The sequence below is a fragment of the Harpia harpyja genome, chromosome 3 (genome assembly GCF_026419915.1).
Source record: "Harpia harpyja isolate bHarHar1 chromosome 3, bHarHar1 primary haplotype, whole genome shotgun sequence".
Classification (NCBI taxonomy): domain Eukaryota; kingdom Metazoa; phylum Chordata; class Aves; order Accipitriformes; family Accipitridae; genus Harpia; species Harpia harpyja.
In genome coordinates this window covers 10729823-10749370 of record NC_068942.1, presented here as the reverse complement: position 1 = coordinate 10749370, position 19548 = coordinate 10729823, and the positions used below count along the sequence as shown (strand labels likewise).

The 19548-nt window shown below is 42.5% G+C and overlaps 1 protein-coding gene across 2 annotated transcripts in view; it reads left to right on the top strand.

Annotated features, from left to right (window-relative positions):
* Positions 1 to 19548, top strand: part of SOBP (sine oculis binding protein homolog) — a 119507-nt gene that overhangs the window by 10021 nt on the left and 89938 nt on the right. For both annotated transcript variants that reach the window (XM_052781380.1, XM_052781379.1), the window contains exons 3-4: positions 2148 to 2333; positions 16875 to 17026. In XM_052781380.1, the coding sequence (XP_052637340.1) occupies positions 2148 to 2333; positions 16875 to 17026 (338 nt within the window). The remainder of the gene's footprint in view (positions 1 to 2147; positions 2334 to 16874; positions 17027 to 19548) is intronic.

Sequence of the window (19548 nt, the reverse complement as noted above, 5' to 3'; positions counted from 1 at the left end):
GGAGGAGAGAATTAGGGAAAAAAAGTAAAACTCATGGGTTGAGATAAGAACAGTTTAATAGAACAGAAAGGAAGAAACTAATAATGATAGTAACAACAATACTAAAATGACAATAACAATAACAACAACAACAATAATAATAATAGGGTTGGAATATACAAAACAAGTGACGCACAATGCAATTGCTCACCACTCACTGACCGATGCCCAGTTAGTTCCCGAGCAGCGATCCCTGCCTGCTCAACTCCCCCCAGTTTTTATACTGGGCATGACACCTTATGGTATGGAATATCCCTTTGGCCAGTTTGGGTCAGCTGCCCTGGCTGTGTCCCCTTCCAACTTCTTGTGCCCCTCCAGCCTTCTTGCTGGCTGGGCATGAGAAGCTGAAAAATCCTTGACTTAGTATAAACATTACTTACCAACAACTGAAAACATCAGTGTGTTATCAACATTCTTCTCATACTGAACCCAAAGCACAGCACTATACCAGCTACTAGGAAGAAAATTAACTCTATCCCACCTGAAACCAGGACACTGTGGTACCAATAAACTGCTCACAACTGGAAAAAAGAGAGAGCACTTTCTTAGCACTGTGGCTTTAAGGAGGCCTTTTGCTTTCAAAACTAAGGCTTTTTGGCCTATGGCTTTTTAAAATGCTGAAAGACTTTGAGCTGGAATATTCACAACACGTCTAGGAACGAGCATGAATGTTCACAAAAGGTTCCTCATCCATGTTTGTGCTCTACTGTCTTCTGCACGTGCTGTATAAGTTCTCCGGGGATGGAATTTGTTTAGGACAGTGCTGGATCATCGTGATTCAAAATGTGAAGGATGGGATCCAGTCTGTTTGTTCAGCCATTCAGTTGCTGCATTCTGACTCCTCAGTCACAGGGGATGGATAGGGACCTGGCATCAGAGTGAAGAGAAGAGTAGGAAATTGCTGCGTCTTGACTTATCCAACAAGAGTTCCTCAAAGGTGAGGTAAAGAGAGGAAATTGCGGCAGCTTTTATGCCCTTGGACTGCCACTTGTCACTGCGTTTGTGGCCAGCAGTGTTTGGGTTTTCTTTTTGATGGCCAGCAGCAGCACTGTATTCAGTGAGTGCTGCAATGAGTACTGATACCAGAGACACCAGTTCTGAAGGAGAGATGGCTAGAAAAAAGGTGCAAAAATTAGAGGTAAGGTTAAACAACCCAATTGTGTTAAAATTGAACGTTTGCAGCTTGTTAGTTCTACAGTGACATTGGTGATCAATATTTATTTTTCATTGAAAGTGCCATGTCATTAAGCCACCTTTGAAGAAACTTGTTCCTGTGTAGCAATGTGATTCATTTATTTATGTCTTAACAGATAGATCTTTTATTGAGTGATTTGTGGCTCTAGTCTATGCTTGATGAAATTTGTGACATACTTTTTTTTATAGACACATGATACAAATCATATGTTTTATTTACCAAAGAAAGATGTTCAATACCTGTGACAGGTAGAAATTTTTGGTGTATGCAGTCTATGGGAGGGAAAAAAGTGTATTACTTTTTCTGAGAGATAGGAGGAGAGGGAATAATAAGAATTAAGTCCTGCCCCATAGCTAACTGAGGTGCATTGGAGAAATTCCTACAAATAAGAATCCTGAGGTGATTTGGGATTAAAGAATTAGAATAATAACTTTTATAATTTCATGCACACTTTGCTGTATTTTCAATATTCTGTTCCTTTCTTAAATCCTTTCCATTACTACTACTCACATTATCGATAGAGAATTAGTAATTCTTTTATTTTTGAGTTTATGCTTCTTGCGTTGGTGAAGTCACAGTACACTGAGTGTGACCACCATGCAAACAGTAGAACTAAAGGACAGGAATAGGGTGTCATTGATTAAATCAGGTGTGCTAAGGATATGCATGATGAAATAATCCCACCTTTTGGGGAAAAAAAAAAAAAAAAAGGTGTGCGTTTGATTTTAAAAAAAGGAGCATTTCTGAAGAATACTGGAAAGTATCCATTTTTTGAAAGAGAAAATATCTGGGGGTTTTGCGCACTCTTCTTGTATTAGGGTAAGTAATTTAATGACCAGATTGGTGAAAGTATGTAGGGTCATTTAAGAAATATATTTGTCATACTGTACAATGTGTTCTTTGTGTTTTACAGAAAATTCTTTGCCAAAACCAAAATTACCTGAGGACAGTGTTATTTCACCGTACAATATAAACCCAAGCTACCCAGGGCTTGCCACAGGAAATGGACTTTCAGACTCACCAGCAGGGTCGAAGGATCACGGGAATGTACCTATTATTGTCCCATTAATTCCACCACCTTTCATAAAGCCACCAGCAGGTAAATCCTAATGAACATTTAAAAATGGTTACTGTCATTGACACGTCCTGAGGTTTCTAGATCATGACGTTTTAGTAAGAGGGCTGATTTCAAAATGTATAAAAACCAGTCACAGGGAACTTGAAAACGGAGTAGGAGTGACTTTATTTGTTAGTATTCCTGAAAAACTTCTGCAGATGCAATAACAGACTTGTGCTGCTTGTGACACTGCATGCTGGATTATACTCTCAGCACTTCAACGACATCTGCTTTTAGAAGAAAAAAGATTTTGTTCTGATGAATAAAGACTTTAAATAAATTAATGGAAGATGATTAAATTAAAAATAGGCTCCACGAAGGAAACAGTGAAAGAGACAAAGCCATCAAATCAATATCATGTCTTTATATCAGGTTAACAAGCTCATCCTGGGAAAACTGTCTCTTGATTCTCATTGAAATCCCTGACCGTTGTCTCTTGAGGGTTTAATACGATCTTGACTCTACCCAGGAGACTGCACTGGGATGTTTTACATTTTCATTAGATTTTTATCAGGAGTGATTTTATAACATGCCATTTCTCAGAGTTTGCATGAAAAATGATTTATTCCACACGGCATGCTGCTTACCATAATCTGTGAAAGTAACTCTTACAGCTACACCAGAGTGATTAATTGCTGTGTTATTGTTTACTGCTGTACAAGGCGCGGTAATTGGTGTATTTAGGTAGGAGCAGGCTCAGTCCTGCTTCCGTGGACGTTCCTGGGTGTCATTCTGGGTGCTCTTGGGTGACCGAGGCACCGAGGGATACAGGGTGACCTGCAATACCTACCCAAGAATGGGAGCTCTCCACACACAGGGCGGCAGCTTGGCTAAAGAGTCCCCACCAGGTGTGAGGACTCTTCTGCAGAGGCAGAACAGCTTGTAGGGTCAGGTCCCAGATGTTAGATGGTCACCTCCGCCCTTCGCTGCATTGACTAAAGGTAACTGTAAAATACCGATTGGTCCAAGAAGGTGTTTGCCTGTTGACAGTCATGAGATAGACCACAGTTGCCCCTCCCAAATTATTTTTATGCTATTGAGTTTTATCTCTGAAGAAGTATACTAATATGCTATGAATAATTTTCAAATGTTGCTCAATATTCATTCCCTGCCAAAGACTTTTCATCTATTTTATACGATATTTGCTAATTACCAAAGCTATTTGGGCCCATTCCTGCAGCCTTTACACAGCTAAAGATCTCGGGCCATATGGGCTGGATCCTCAGCTGTTGTTGATTTGGCCCTAAAGCTTTAATCAAGGGCTTGTGCCATCCCAAGCTATTTTCTCCTCCAATCTGAGTCATGAATGAATCCAGAATGCTGAATTTGTGGTACGCGAACACAAGGCTATAACATGCATTGTGCAAACTGCCACAGTTGCTGGATTTTTATGACATCAAACAAGCAGGAGGAGATGGAACTATGAAGTAGAAAAACAAATTACTGCACCAGTAGTTAAGTGGACACAGGGGAACCTTGGCCAAGTCAACTGCCTTCTGTTCTTTGCCCGTCCACCTACCACGTGTGATCCCGTGTTCAAATGTACCACTAAGGGTAATGTGCAGACAAGGCTTTTCATAAGTGTTTTCCAACTTCAGGTTTTTAATTTATTAATTCGTAATGAATATCGTTGTTTTAATTGCATAGGGGATATGAATGCATAATCTCTGCCTCCTCTGACTTTATCCCATGATCAGTAATGAGTGCTAGATTACCATGACTTCTGAGCAGATGAGCATATTTATCTTACCTTTGTTTTAGAGAGCAAAGTTTGGGAGGACCAGAGGGGGAGGAGAACCACAGCCTTTGTGGGATTTGCAATAAGCATCGGTAGTAATTGTTTTGTTTTATCTTAGGGCGTAGGTGCCCTAGTCATGATCACCCCAAAGAGCCTGGCAAGAAACAACTGGTGAATACAAGTAGAAAAGGGAGTACAAAGGAGCCAGGAGAGCCAGCATGCGAGGCAGTGGTCTTGGCACTGCACTTTGACACCGTTTTGTGGGCACTACATCAAAGCAGAAAACTTCAGAGTGATACAAAGCCAGACAAGAGAAACTCTGGGGATGTTTTCTCGGAGCCCCTCACAAGCACAGGGGACGAATCTGGAAACAGCACAAAGGTGCTTCTTTGAGTTGAGCAGGCAAATGAAAAAGACTGACATCATTAATTGCTAAAGCCGAAAGTCAACATTTTCAATATGGGGGAGAGACAGGCTATGGCTGACCTGCCACAAGAACAGAGGCAGCTTACATTTGTTTGAGTTAATAAATGAAGAAAGGGGACAGGAGGGAGAGGCAGAAAGAGTCCAAGAGAAAGCTTCAAGGTTAAAATGCTGGGCAAAAAGGGATCTTTGCAGCACACTTTGAGTGGACGCACGTAGGACAAGGTTACATTGTAGGCCAGAGAGAAAACCAGGTAGTGATGCACTGTAGTGACCGAGATGCTGAGAATCGGGATGAATCCAGACTTTGTGGATGGATGGGGAAAGCTTTTAGATATTGTACAGGAGAAAAATGTACAAGATTTAAATATAGCTCAAAAGAGAGTGCCCACAGATGAAAATGATATCTAAATCATGAACCTGAAGGACAGGAAAGATGATGGTGCAGTCCACTGTTATTGAGCAAATAATATGGAGTGAGCACTCAGGGAGAAATTATTAAGACTTTAATTCTTGCCGTATTGATCTTGAACTGAAGGGTCAGCACCACTAAAGAAGTGTCAGAGAGACAGGCTGAGGTATTCATTTGGACAGGAGAGCAATGGTCTGGAGAGGATAAGCAGATCCAAGAAACAGTCACTGTGAATTATTAGTTGAATAATTTTTGCAGATAAGATTCTATACAGATATGAGGGAGAAGAGAAAGAGCAGAGGACGGGGAATGCTCACAGAAGCCTGAAGGGAGAAATAGGAAGGATACGCTGCAATGTGCACTGATGGAGCAATTGCAGAGGTAGAAAAAACACTGGGGGAAGACAGAGTCAGGAAGCCAAGGGAAAGAGGATTTCCAGGGAGGCAGATATGATTCTTGGTATCAGAAACAGCTACCAGCTCAAGAAGGAGGAGGAAGGAGTACTGATCCTGAACTATGTCTAGGAAGCAGTCATTGAAGATTTCAGCAGATTAGGTCCTCCTTGAGCGTGCTGAAAAATTTTGAACAGTCTCCTAGCTTCATTCATATTTTGTATGAACAGGCTAAAACCTTGAACAGTTAACAAAATTAGCTTTTTTTCCCTCATGCTTATTTTACAGTAAAGTGGGTTTTTTTCTTTTGAAAACCGAATAATTTTGAGCAGTCTGACTAAAATTTTATCTCCAAGCTGTTCAGCTTTCTGTTTTAGTCAAATGAAATATTAGGTAAAAATTTGCTTATACAATCCTGGAAAACATTAGACTGCTACCTGAACAAATATAAACAGCTCTGATAAAGGCACTCTGTCCTTGCTGTACCCCAGAATTACATCCGAAATAGGCTGAGTTAAATGCATGGGCTTTACGTGGTGCACTGACCGTCTACAGACTCAGGTTATGGCATGTCAGTGGAGGATACTAAATCCAGTCATGGGAAGTCTCCACAAGAAGGATGCCAGTTACTCAGATCTGGAGACTCTTTGCAAGAGCATTCTGCTAATCTGTACCACCAGTGCCCAAATCAAACGGGACTTTATCAGTCAACATCAGCCATCTGACCTGCATCTGGAAGCAAATAAGAAGTCAGTGCAGCCTCCAGAGGGTTGGTGTGACAGTCTCCTTGTGTCTGATAACCGTCCTTCTTGCCCAGCAGGCTGGTAGCTACATTTAGTGCCGGCAGCAGATTCTGAGTGATTTCAGGGTTAGTCTCAAGTACAGCCCATTGCAATAAACTGATACTAAGATTAGTTCTGCTTGATGCTAGAAGATTCTTATTTTCTACACAGCAACGTAAAGAAAGTAATCTTTCCAATTAAAAAATGACATAGAAATAGCAAGAAACAGAAGTGCAATAGCCAGGAATGTGCTAGAAATAAAAATCCCGCCACAGCTGTGCAGGGTATATGGCCGTAGTATGCAGCATGCAAACATCCTAACTGTTACTCTGCAGCCACTGGTGATAGAGTAAATCTGAGAGGGCACTTAGGGTGACTCTGCCCTTCTATTCAGGCAAGTTTGGACGGCTGTTGTTACATGGGATGAAGGAGGGCTAAAATCAAGACTAGTCAAAGAAGAATGCAAAAAATTCTTTCAATGCAGGTGAGAACATGCTGCCTCCTTCCCCTGGCACCCACTGGAGGCTACAATGTCTCTCAGTTTCCCCATTTTTTTTAAGAGTGCTCTTTGGTTTACTTTCTCTTGTGATCCCCATGGCGGTGCCTTGGTAGGGGAGGTACAACTGCAGGTTGGTCTAGCCTTTGAGCACGGGTGTCAGCAAAACCCTTCCCTTTCCTGCCTCCTTCTGTGTACAAGTGATGCACAGAGCATGCCTGCTGTTCTAAGCCTCCCGAACAAGAACCAGCTCCCTGCCATGCTGTGCTGCGAGGGGAGGTCACTGTCAAGGGACACGGTGGAAGGGGAGGCAGAGAGGATGATATCGTGCAGTTGACTGAGCTTTCCACAGGGGAAAGAAGTACAAGGGAAAAATAATGCTCCCTCCTAGGGTTTTCACAAGATAATAAGTACATTTGGGAAAGGAAGGGGGATTTAAATCCTCCAACCTGCAGATCAGTGTCTCTACATAACGTTTGGTTCAGTGATTTCCAAATGATAATGATTGGGGTTGTACCAAAATTTATCAGAAACACCTGCAAGTGAAGGATGAATGGGCTGGAGGAACAGTATCTGGCAAAAGGTCTTAAAGGAAGAGCACAGGCATTTCCAGTGCTGACTACCTTGTAAAATAGGGCTGTGACCTAAGTTGGCAAGGAAATATCACATTCAAATACTGTCCTGGTTTCAGCTGGGATAGAGTTAACTGTCTTCCTAGTAGCTGGTACAGTGCTATGTTTTGAGTTCAGAGCGAAGAATGTTGATAACACTGATGTCTTCAGTTGTTGCTCAGTAGTGTTTAGACTAATGTCAAGGATTTTTCAGCTTCTCATGCCCAGCCAGTGAGAAAGCTGGAGGGGCACAAGAAGTTGGCACAGGACACAGCCAGGGCACCTGACCCAAACTGGCCAACGGTGTATTCCATACCATGGGACGTCCCATCCAGTATAGGAACGGGGAAGTGGGGGCAGGGATTCGCCACTCGGGGACTGGCTGGGTGTCGGTCGGCGGGTGGTGAGCAATTGCACTGCGCATCATTTGTACATTCCAATCCTTTCATTATTGCTGTTGTCATTTTATTAGTGTCATCATTATCATTATTAGTTTCTTCTTTTCTGTTCTATTAAACCGTTCTTATCTCAACCCACGGGTTTTGCTTCTTTTCCCGATTTTCTCCCCCATCCCACTGGGTGGGTGGGGGAGTGAGTGAGCGGCTGCGTGGTGTTTAGTTGCTGGCTGGGGTTAAACCACGACAAATACTTAAGTGAGTAATTAGGTATTTTATAGATAGGAACAAGTGATTTTCTGTGTTATAGCTTAACATAACTTCAGAATAAAAGTTTATGGGATTTTTTTTGTAAATGTAAGTGCACATGAGTAACTTGGTGCAACATGTGGGATTAAGCAGAGTCCCTGCCCTATGAACACTCTGGCATTGCCCACTGTAACCTCTCTCAATATTTAAATTGTATTGGAGGAATCTGGAAGCATAAAGGATGCTTTAAATGGTAATTAGCAGGGCAGTAAAAATGAATTCCAAGATCATCTGTCTAAATTCACCAAGGAATTGGTTCTATGCATTACCAGGAAGTCTGATTCCAGGCAGAACCCAGTGGCAGTTTTCCTTAAGTAAAGACCATATTATCAGATCTAATTAAGTCTATATATTGAGAAAACTCTCATTTTACTACGCTCTGGATCCTGCTTCAGTATTTCCTGAATCTTAGTCCGATTGCTGAATAGCTTTACAATTTCTTTAACTGCAGGTTTAGCTCTCTAATAAAGATCACCGCAACAAATCCTATAGTCACTACTCTTCAAATTCTTTCTCTTGTTTTCAGTTTGAAACATCATCTAATTTACACTGATCATAGGGTTATTAGTGCCTGGGTTTTAAAATGCCAATGGTTGCCAGGATGCCTGCCCCATCTAGCCCACTGTTGATGTCTTTTGCTCTCTGCGGAGGGCCAAGTGTTTCCTTTGTGCTAAAAAGAAAATCACAAAGTCCACGTATGTGCTTTAATCGCATATATTCAAAATACACAGGGAGTTCCCCCCCTATTAGCTGAAATAGGTGCTTTTTTGTTTGCATGTTTAAAACCTGCCTAAATGCCAGCTTTTATTTGTGTTGTGCATTCAGTCCTTACTGAACTATGCATGAGAATGTGCCTCAACTCATGCATAGAAAATGTAGGCAAGCTGTGGTTCCCAAAAATGATTTTTTAAAAGGAGCTGGGACACTTTGCTTTATTGGCAGAGTAGTGAACTTCAAGAGACTGGTCCTTAAAAGGAAACGCATTGTAGAGCCCCTGAGGTATTTCCATAGCGATGGTTGCAGCAAGCTTTCTATTGTCAGCCCTATTTTTTTATCTTCCTCTTGTAATTACTTTTTCCAAGGTACTTTTTGTACCTTAAGTTTGTCACCCCCCCCCCCCCCCCTTATTTAGAGGATCAGCACTTAATAAGTGCTATCACAAGGGGATCTGCAGCAATGTCTCGGGAGTTTTATTTGTTCATTTTTTACTTTGAGATTAATCAGATAAAGCATCTCGGATGTAAGAAAAATGACTGTAATGGTGCTTCTTCTCTTGCTCGGGATCATCAGCCTCAGGAACTGCTTTGGGGTGAAAAATCTGAATACATGCTACTTGGTTTTCTTCAATGGCAAGCTGGGGTTTCAGGAGTAGCAGGCGGGTTACTCAGAATTAAACATCCTGAAATCCTGGTAGGTCCCAGTGGAAAGAGTGAGCCCTTCTTGTTAATGCTCCAGATGCTAGAGTCAAGTTCAGATCTAATGTCTTTAAAAAGGAAGTTTTCCAGCTTTTCATTGGAAAGTAGTAGTGAAAGCAGCTAAAATATTTAAAGAGGTATGCCAGTGGATTGAGTGCAGTTCCCATCATGGGGTAAAAGGGCTATTCTAGTTCCCCCCCAAAAAACCCTGGGATCCAAACTGCCTGTGTGAGGGGATGGGACACAGCAAAGAGAAAAAGAGAGGAAAACAGAAGAAAGCGGTAGTGGGGAGACATGGCTTCTGATAGCTGTGGTGGAAGGAAACTCATGCCAGGAAGAGATGGGTGGTGGGGAGACACCAAGGAGTGATGGGGTGCCAAAATATTTTCTGTATCAAATCACAGGTACAACCACAGCCAAGGTACAGGTTTTACACAGGCTCACTCAGTCCAGGGGATGTACCCTTTGAGATCTCAGTCCCAAACCCTGTGCCCTTGTGGTCTTCCTTCTGCACAACAGGACTTCTTCAGTACTGTGGTTGGGCACCTTCAGGAGTGGTATTTTCTTCTTCCCAGAAGAATTGAGTATCTCCCACTGAATTTCTTGCAAGGAAATGTGGAAAGTAAGGTTTTGGAGGATCCATCCTGCCCATGGATCATCATAATCTGCAGGATTAGAGCTGTAGCTGCATTTAGTTTCACCCAAATTCTTGAAACTGGAGCTAAAATTGAAAATACATATCAGTTAGTTCAAAACAGTATTAGTAGAATGTTGCAGCCTAAAAGTTAGTAAACGGATCAGGATTTAAGTCCAGAGTTGTGGGGATTTTAGGATCATCCTGCTAAACACTGTAGGCCATGCTGGTTTGCTTAGATCAAGGGACAGAGCTGTACATGATGGATTTATTCAATTGTACTCATTGCCTTCCTTCTCTTCCCCCCACCTCTCCAAATTATGGCTCCGTATAAGATCGATTAGTGTAAACTGCTGCTCTTTGGGTTTAAGAGGAACAATTTTCAGCAGCTTCCTCACACTGGTTTGAAAGGAAAAAAACCAACCAAACATTCTGCTTAATTAAGACCTAAAGAGGCGGTGCAAACTTTTGATGATTAATTGAAGCATGCTTTAGACTGATGCATATTTAGTTATTATAATGTGATAATTTTATCTTGTTATACAAACTACTCCCTTTGGGAACATGATTTAACACTGCAAACACTCCGTGTTTATTGCATTGTTCATTATGAAAAATACACAGGCTAAAAACCACAAGGAGATGCATCTGAACAATATCTGTGCGGTGGGTGCAGGGAGTACTTCTTCCACCTGTAATGACACAACCCAGGGGCAGAAAAACACAGTATTGGAACTCCCACAGTAGCTCTCCCTATGAAGAGTTGAGAACTCAGAAAGGCAGAGGCTGGAAATTCAGATCTTGTATTGTATGTGGAAGGAATATGTCTTTCTATTACCTGGTGTAATTATAGAAGACAGCAGTTCGGATGTTCTGCTGAAAACTCTCCTGTTACTATTCACTTGTCCTCTGTGCCGACTCCTCTTTGACTCACCTGTATAACTACCCACGCTACCTGTCATAAGTGTGACAGATCCAAGAACATGCTAAGCACATTGCAAGAGCAGGTCATAAAGTTGCAAGCCCAGATGGAGAAAAAAATAATTTTCTTTCATTTCAAAATGATCTGTACCAGTACTTGCAAATATTATTTTTGTACTTTGCAAATGTGTCAGCCTAGCTATGTGAGTCCTGAAAGTGATGGTGAATGATCTTCATCAGAAGAGCTGCTCCAGCGAGAGCTCACATGATGGACATAGGCATGCTGTCAGGACGAGCTCATGTTACTCAAGCGGATATGCTAAGCTAGACTACCAGCAAAAGTTTGTCTGTAAGCAAAGGAGTACATTGCTGATGTAGTATACCGATGTAATTACTGTGGAGAAGCTTTCTTAGTGCAGACCTAGTCAGAAAAAGATTAGAATAAAGATTCAAGACAGATGAACAGGCTCAAACTACTGGATTTGAAATTCCCCGCTTCCCTGTGTTCTCGTCACAGCAGGTTCTTCTTGCTGAGCACCCTAGGGACAGCGATTTGATACATTTTCCTGAAAGAAGTGCAAGAGTCTGGTAAAGTGGTTTTTAAAGAATTTGGCCTTATGAAACAAAGATCTGTGAAAAAGTGAGAGGAATTTTATCTTGAATGGAGGGTATGAATTTCTGGTTTCAGATTATTCGAGTTTGTGTCTAGCAAAAGACAGCAATTAAATCATGAGGCTTTGGCTTATTTCACACAGTCTTAATGTTTTGAGTTTAAGTTATTGCTTCCCACTGCTGTGGATTTTAATGATAGAAATACATGGACTGTTACTATTCTGTTAATGTTGCAGTCCTCTTTTTGGGTCACTAAGCTGTAATGAAACATCCCTATTAGTTATTGTCGTGGTTTAACCCCAGCCAGCAACTAAGCACCACGGAGCCGCTCACTCACTCCCCCCACCCAGTGGGATGGAGGAGAGAATTAGGGAAAAAAAGTAAAACTCGTGGGTTGAGATAAGAACAGTTTAACAGAACAGAAAGGAAGAAAATAATAATGATAATAATAATAATAAAATGAAAATAATAATAATAAAATAATTGGAATATACAAGACAAGTGATGCACAACGCAATTGCTCACCACTCACTGACCGATGCCCAGTTAGTTCCCGAGCAGCGATGCACGTCGTGTCCCCCCCCCCCCCCCCCCAGTTTATATACTGGGCATGACACCTTATGGTATGGAATATCCCTTTGGCCAGTTTGGGTCAGCTGCCCTGGCTGTGTCCCCTTCCAACTTCTTGTGCCCCTCCAGCCTTCTTGCTGGCTGGGCATGAGAAGCTGAAAAATCCTTGACTTAGTATAAACATTACTTACCAACAACTGAAAACATCAGTGTGTTATCAACATTCTTCTCATACTGAACCCAAAGCACAGCACTATACCAGCTACTAGGAAGAAAATTAACTCTGTCCCAGCTGAAACCAGGACAGTTATTTTCACAACGTCTGCTCAGACCTCTACTGCAACCAATGTCAAGAAGAAAAGCACATGATCACGTTTGGACCTTTATCATTGTCCCCAGCTGTCATCCACAGCCACAGGGCGTGGCTCTGTACCTATCCCAGGTGCCAAGATCGGGTCCTTTTCTCTGCTGTTCTTAGCTTCACTTGAAGCTGAAAGAAAGGATTTGATTTTAGAGCAAGTCTTCCTCCCACTGGGCTGCACAAGTGTATTGGGTTTGTGTGGCAAGGTTTTGGTAGCAGGGGGGCTACAGGGGTGGCTTCTGTGAGAAGCTGCTGGAAGCTTCCCCTATGTCTGACAGAGCCAATGCCAGACAGCTCCAAGACAGACCCACCGCTGGCCAAGGCCGAGCCCATCAGTGATGGTGGTAGTGCCTCTGGGAGAACAGATTTAAGAAGGGGAAAAAAAAGTTGCTGTGGCACAGAAACTGCAGCCAGAGAGAGGAGTGAGAATGTGTAAGAGAAACAGCCCTGCAGACCCCCAGGTCAGTGCAGAAGGAGGGGGAGGAGGTGCTCCAGGCGCCGGAGCAGAGATTCCCCTGCAGCCCGTGGGGAAGACCATGGTGAGGCAGGCTGTCCCCCTGCAGCCCAGGGAGGTCTGTGGTGGAGCAGATATCCACCTGCAGCCCGGGGAGGACCCCACGCTGGAGCAGGGGGATGCCGAAGGAGGCTGTGACCCCGTGGGAAGCCCGCGCTGGAGCAGGCTCCTGGCAGGACCTGTGGCCCTGTGGAGAGAGGAGCCCACGCTGGAGCAGGTTTTCTGGCAGGACTTGTGACCCTGCAGGGGACCCACGCTGGAGCAGTCTGTGCCTGAAGGACTGCAGCCCGTGGAAGGGACCCACGCTGGAGCAGTTCATGAAGAACTGCAGCCCATGGGAAGGACCCACGTTGGAGAAGTTTCTGGAGGACTGTCTCCCATGGGAAGGACCCCAGGCTGGAGCAGGGGAAGAGTGTGAGGAGTCCTCCCCTGAGAAGGAAGGAGCAGCAGAGACAATGTGTGATGAACTGACCCCAACCCCCATTCCCTGTCCCCCTGTACTGCTGGGGGGAAAGAGGTAGAGAAAACCAGGAGTGAAGCTGTGCCTGGGAAGAAGGGAGGGGTGGGGGGAAGGTGTTTTAAGATTTGGGTTTATTTCTCATTGCCCTACTCTGGTTTGATTGGCAATAAATTAATTTTCCCCAAGTCAAGTCTGTTTTACCCATGATGGTAATTGGCGAGTGATCTCTCCCTGTCCTTATCTCAATCCATGAGCCTTTTGTTCTATTTTCTCTCCCCTGTCCAACTAAGGAGGGGAGTGACAGAGTGGCTGCGTGGTGCTTAGTTGCTGGCTGGGGTTAAACCACGACAACAGGGCTCTTGTTGATGGTCTGTAGGGAATTAGTCATGTGATACTGGATATTTTCTTTTTTTACCTGCTGAACTGCATTACAAGAAGTTAGAGTTGCATCAAAAATTGACTTGGGCAAACCTATACCTGAGGGAGCAAAGACGACTTAAAAAGTGACGTATTAATGTACTATCCCAGGAAGCTCATGCTCTGAACCCCCTTCTGAAGTACTGCTGTTTCCTGGCTGCTTTACCTGGCCATACTCGGCTAATCCTTTTGTAGCAGTGTTCCCAAGTGTATTAAATGGAAGGGGCATCTAGTTTTATTATTGCTGTTACTATTAAAAGGATTATATTGTATGTGACCACTCTGATGACTGGGGCGAGAAGGGAGTAGAAGAGAGAAATAATTGAAGTTCTTTGTATTTAGGCAGACTCTTTCCCTCCCTTTCTCCCTTCCTTCTTTCAAAATGATGAACATTTTGGTTAATATTGATGATGCCTCCTGGATATCAGCTGTCTCTTCCTAGGAGTGCAGACAGTGGCTGGAAGTAGTAGTTTGTAGACCATTTTCTGCTGTTCTACTGACTGTCAGATCCATGGACCACAAGTAAAGCAATGCTGCTTCAAAAGATTCCCTGTGAGGTGGTAGTGATGTTTTGCTGGTCATGGCATGAGAAGACAACAATGTGACAGAGTAGGTGCCTCTCCTCTCCTCTCCTCTCCTCTCCTCTCCTCTCCTCTCCTCTCCTCTCCTCTCCTCTCCTCTCCTCTCCTCTCCTCTCCTCGATCTATCTTAGAGGAAGTCTTTGGCAGAAGGAGGTTGATTGAGCCTTGCTGTCCTGCATAACCTCCCACAGAGAAGTGCGTAATGTGGCTTTTCCATGTAAACAGCTGTTGCTGCTGCTGGGGTGCTGCATAATTGAAAACGGACAATTGTGTGGTCTTCTGATCACCCATGGGAGACAGTTCGTGGGTGTCAGTGAACACAAGCTGAATGATAGCTGAGGTGTTTCCCCTATGAAGTCACACATGAAAGCCCCTGAGAATCCCAGTGGTGGAGCTCTGTGCTTCTCCTTAAAAACTGTGCCCCAGACAAGCCAACCTGCTTCAAAGAGCTACGCCAGCACCTACTTTGCCAGTGAACTCTCTTTCAGCTCTGTAATTTTGTTTTTTCATTTATGACAGTTACTCTTACCAGAAATGAAGGCTATTAGAAAGGTATCACTGGTAGATCTTCTATTTTCCAGAGATAAAATACTTCTTATCAGTAGGAGAATATATGTTGCTGTTATCTGAAACAAGAGGTTGCCATCTATTTCCTTTGGTTCACAGGATCTTCTGTTGTCCTGATATATTCAAAGGGGCAACTTCAGTCTGTAAGGAATTGGTTTATTATGGTGCAAAAGTAGCTGAATCAGGGCACCTTTGTAAAAGCTTGGTTAGTACTTCAAATGGCTCAGGATAAAAATGGGGGGAAGAGCTCTTGGGCTGTGCTGGAGTAGTTAGCATCCTGGCCAAGACTGGTCCGGAGAGAAAGCCGTGACGACACCGTGCAGCACCACCATAATGGCACCCTGTGCTCCTCTGTGCCTGGCTGAGATTACAACCAGCTCAAGGGCAGACTTCTTGACCCTATAGATAGCTGTGATAATTTTGGCCAAATTGTTCTGATTTCCCTTGATGTTCAGTATATAAAAGCATTTATAATATTGGCAAATCCCACTCTAAAGGGTAGGTGATAAAATACATTAAACACAAATCTGTGTTATAACTTAGCCTTAAATATAGGTTTAAAGGTAGACAGTCTGATTAAAACTAAAAGGTCATTATTTTACATTGTACAATTTTATTTGTAGCTATAAATCATAACACAATTTGTGGAAGGAAAAAAGTTATTAAACTGGCAATATTTATTCCGTTAAGGTGAATAAAATGCAGCACGTAGTTCTGAGTTATGATAGCCGGGGAAGGGAGCCAAATCACTCTGCTAAAAATTAGTTTGCCAATAATTTTGCAGAACGATGACAGCGTGGCTTCAAAAACAAATCCTTTATAGGGAAATGGGATGGCTGCATGACAGACTCTCTGAGCTATGAATTCTCCACAGCTCATGGACCAGGAACTGCTTTAACAATTAGTCTTCAGGGATTTTTTTTTTATCCAGAAGTTAAACAATGGCTGCTGTCTGTAACAGAAAGGTCACGCGGTATCATAGACTGGACATAAGAACTGAAGAATTCTGAGTTTTAAGTCAGAAAGATTCCTGCTAACTTACTGTCTTGATCTGTTTAGGAGGCTTAACTATTCACTGCCCCTGTCTCTGAAGCTGGGGTGGGAATGATGACCACACAAGGATATCGCTAGCACTTTAGTAATAAGCCTTGGGCTTTTTTTTACATGGCAGAAGGCATACATGCCACATTCATAACACATGTTAGAGAAGAGCTTGAGAGAGGCTCGGGAACTCTGAATTAAAATTTGACCAATGAGCATAATGACTGGAAAGTAACCCAGCAGACTTTACCACAGTGCTGCATCTTCCTTCTTGCTCGAGTCTGTGTTTCTGTGACTGCTGTATTCACACAAAAGCTCCCCATTTTGTACGCTAGTCATTATTTTGAAACAACACAGAAAAGGGGTATTTCATGTTCCTTCTTGCTTAGAAGAGGGCTCTTGTTAGAGACCTGCCTTGGTGCAGTACCTTCTGGGTGTGTTTTATCACTAGCTTGCTGAGCAGAACATTTCAGGGGCTTACTACAACAGACTGTAAGTAACAAGAACAAAGCCGCAATACTCATTAAGCCTCTAGTCTTAGTTACTTGTTTAATAAAGAGTTGTGCGCTCTTAAACATGCTAAAAAGCTGTCGAGATTTCCAGAGCTTTTCAGCAATGCAGCATTTTTTAAGCTAATAATCTTTTCCAGCCATCTTAGAAGCTTTGCCAATCTGCTGAGCCTGGCTGGCACAGGTCACCAGCTGCCTGAGGACGAAGCTGGTGATCACAGGCATGCACAGTTCTGCTCTCAGACAGTGAGGAAGTTAGAAATAAGATGAGCCAGTGCTGGTTGTATCTAAGAGTAAGTGTGCAGATGTCTGAGGAAGGTGTTTGCATCTCATGTAAACATTGTTCTTATATTTTTGTTGTAGAAGATGATGTGTCAAATGTACAAATAATGTGTGCCTGGTGCCAGAAAGTTGGAATCAAGCGCTATTCCCTGAGTATGGGAAGTGAAGTGAAATGCTTCTGCAGCGAGAAGTGCTTTGCAGCTTGCCGAAGAGCATATTTCAAGAGAAACAAGGTAAGAGAAATAAGGAAAGTCGTAACCTACATAGACATAGCTTTAATCAGGCCCAGCCTGGGTCTCATGTAGCATCTAATAGAAGCTCTTTTCTTTTGTTTTCTCTGTTTCACCTAGTCCCTCCACTTTCCATCTGTATTGTCTGTTGGCCTGTCAGCCCTTCACTAACCTTGTTTCCTTCAGTTTCCTTTAGCTTGATGCTTGGGTTTTGTGAGAGTCAGGGAATTAAAATACTAATAAGCATTAACATAAGAGTCCCAATTTGGCCTTAGAGTCTCAGCATACTTGCTACATATATATAACTAAGAGGAGGTATCATGGAAATAGAGTAGAGGAGGGTTGTGTATGACAGTGTCACTGAGTCCCATGGCACTCAGATCATGGCCAGTGGGTAAATGCTTTTAGGGCCTAAGCCTAGATCCCATCACGATAGCAGACATCTTCCCACTGCTGCTAGTGAGCTCTAGTTTCAATCTTCTAAAGTGTATCATTACTAATAAATTATCATTGCTGCAAAATTCAGGCACTATACAGTTTTGGGGTTGGGGTAAGCAATGTTAGAACATCTAGAGTAGCGTGAAAACCCCTCCTACTCCATTTAAATTTAACTCTGTCTAAAATTAGAATGCAATCCTAATATTGAATGTCTACAAAAACTGCTATAATAACTGAAGTACAGTGCCTGAAAATGCCCTCTAGGTTACTTCAGCAGCTGCTTTTCTGCAGCAGAATGTGCGATATGTCATTTAAAGAAAAATAACAAAGGAACACTCCAGCATTTTTAGTTGTTAAAAAAGTAGCTGTGTCCTTTTGGTGCTTAATAGTGTGAGTCTTTGGGTAGCCTTTATTGTCTTAGATATGTTTATTATTCATAAAACCCTTTACATTTTGGTTTTCTAAATGATGCCATTTTCCCTCATGCTACAGAACATTCAAAGCCTGTCAAGTTCAAACTGAATTCAGGTCTCTAAATCTGGTCTTTTACATCTGTGGTAATAACAAATAAGTACATATGGATCCTAGATTCAGGATGCAGTGTTATAGCAAATTACCCTCCTTTATAAATTTAGGTCGCATTATCCTGCCAAAAAAAAAAAAAAAAAAAAAAGAAAAAAAAAGGAAAAAATGCCTGAAGAATTAGGTTGCAAAAATCAGTAGAGTGGAATTTTAGTGGCAGTCTTGGAGAATCAAGCTCATAATGTCTACTGGAGCAGACGGGCAAGTTAAAGTCACGTGAGTCTTCTGTGAGGAGTGGTGTTTACATCCTTTTTATCTAGAAAAAGTGCAGAGGAGGGAAATACATGCTCCTTAGATGTTCCTCATTTGAAAATAAGTTCCCATGGATGTACGTGTATGTGCACACATGCACATTTATGCACATGCAGTTCAATGTGCCTTACAATGTGTAAGACACTCTGGGGTGACAGGATCCAGATCACTCTCAGCTGATGCTGCTGTGGCTTTCAGTCACAAATTTACATGGGTAAGATAATTCATAGTAATGGAGGCATTGTCAGTGATCCTAGTTAGGTGGTCCTGTGTGTCTAGCAGTGATGAGTACCAGATAATTCGGGAAACCTTTGGGATGCAGATGAAAGAACCAGTTCATGGTGGATTCTGTTTCATCTACAGTTTAGATCCTGGAATAGGAGGTTTAGATCCCTTACTAAATGAAAGTAAATACATGTTAACATAATGCATAGGTGTCCTTCAACCTTCTACTAACCCATGAGTAGTAGGATTCAGTAATAGTTTATGGCCATGAATTCAATCAGGCAATATACGAAAAAGTTCCCTTTTACCTGACTTACAATGTATTACCCTTGTGCTTTGTTGGAGGCCTCCTTGTCCTTGTATTATGAGAAAGGATGAATTAGAGCATCTCATTCACCCTGGTTCCCTTTCCTATGCATCTATTAACTTCTTCTGGAAGCTAAAAGATGCTGAATATTTCCATCCAGAAAGCTCTCTGTATTCATTGTTTTGCATATATCTAAATAACAATAGATGTTCATAATCTTCCTATACCATCATAACCCAGTGAAGTGTCCTATTCTTCACTAAAGAGGTTGCAAATTAACAAAATGTCATATGGGAGGACTTGGCAAAACATGGTGAGATAACATATAATTGATAACACGTTGGCTGCTGCATTGGCTCCGCTTCAAAGCTACACCAGTGAGTCACATTTTCTTCCTCTTTGCACCTGTGGAATCTGGAATTGCACAGGACCTGACCCAGCAGGGGAAATCTGGAGCTGCCCCTTGCATGTGTATTTATGGCACTAGATGATCAGAGGACAGAATATTTAGGAAATGCTGCTGTGAAATTAAGACAGGTACAGCAGAATTCAGCAGACCCTCATGCTTCTTGTTTTGCACTTCACCTGTTAGTAATAGAGCGGAGTCTTGAGGAACAAGATCAAAGGAACAAGGCTGCAAATAGTTTCAGATTTAACCACTGACCTTTAATCTGTTATTACTAGTCCAACAGCATACCTGTCTTCTCCATGACTCTAATGC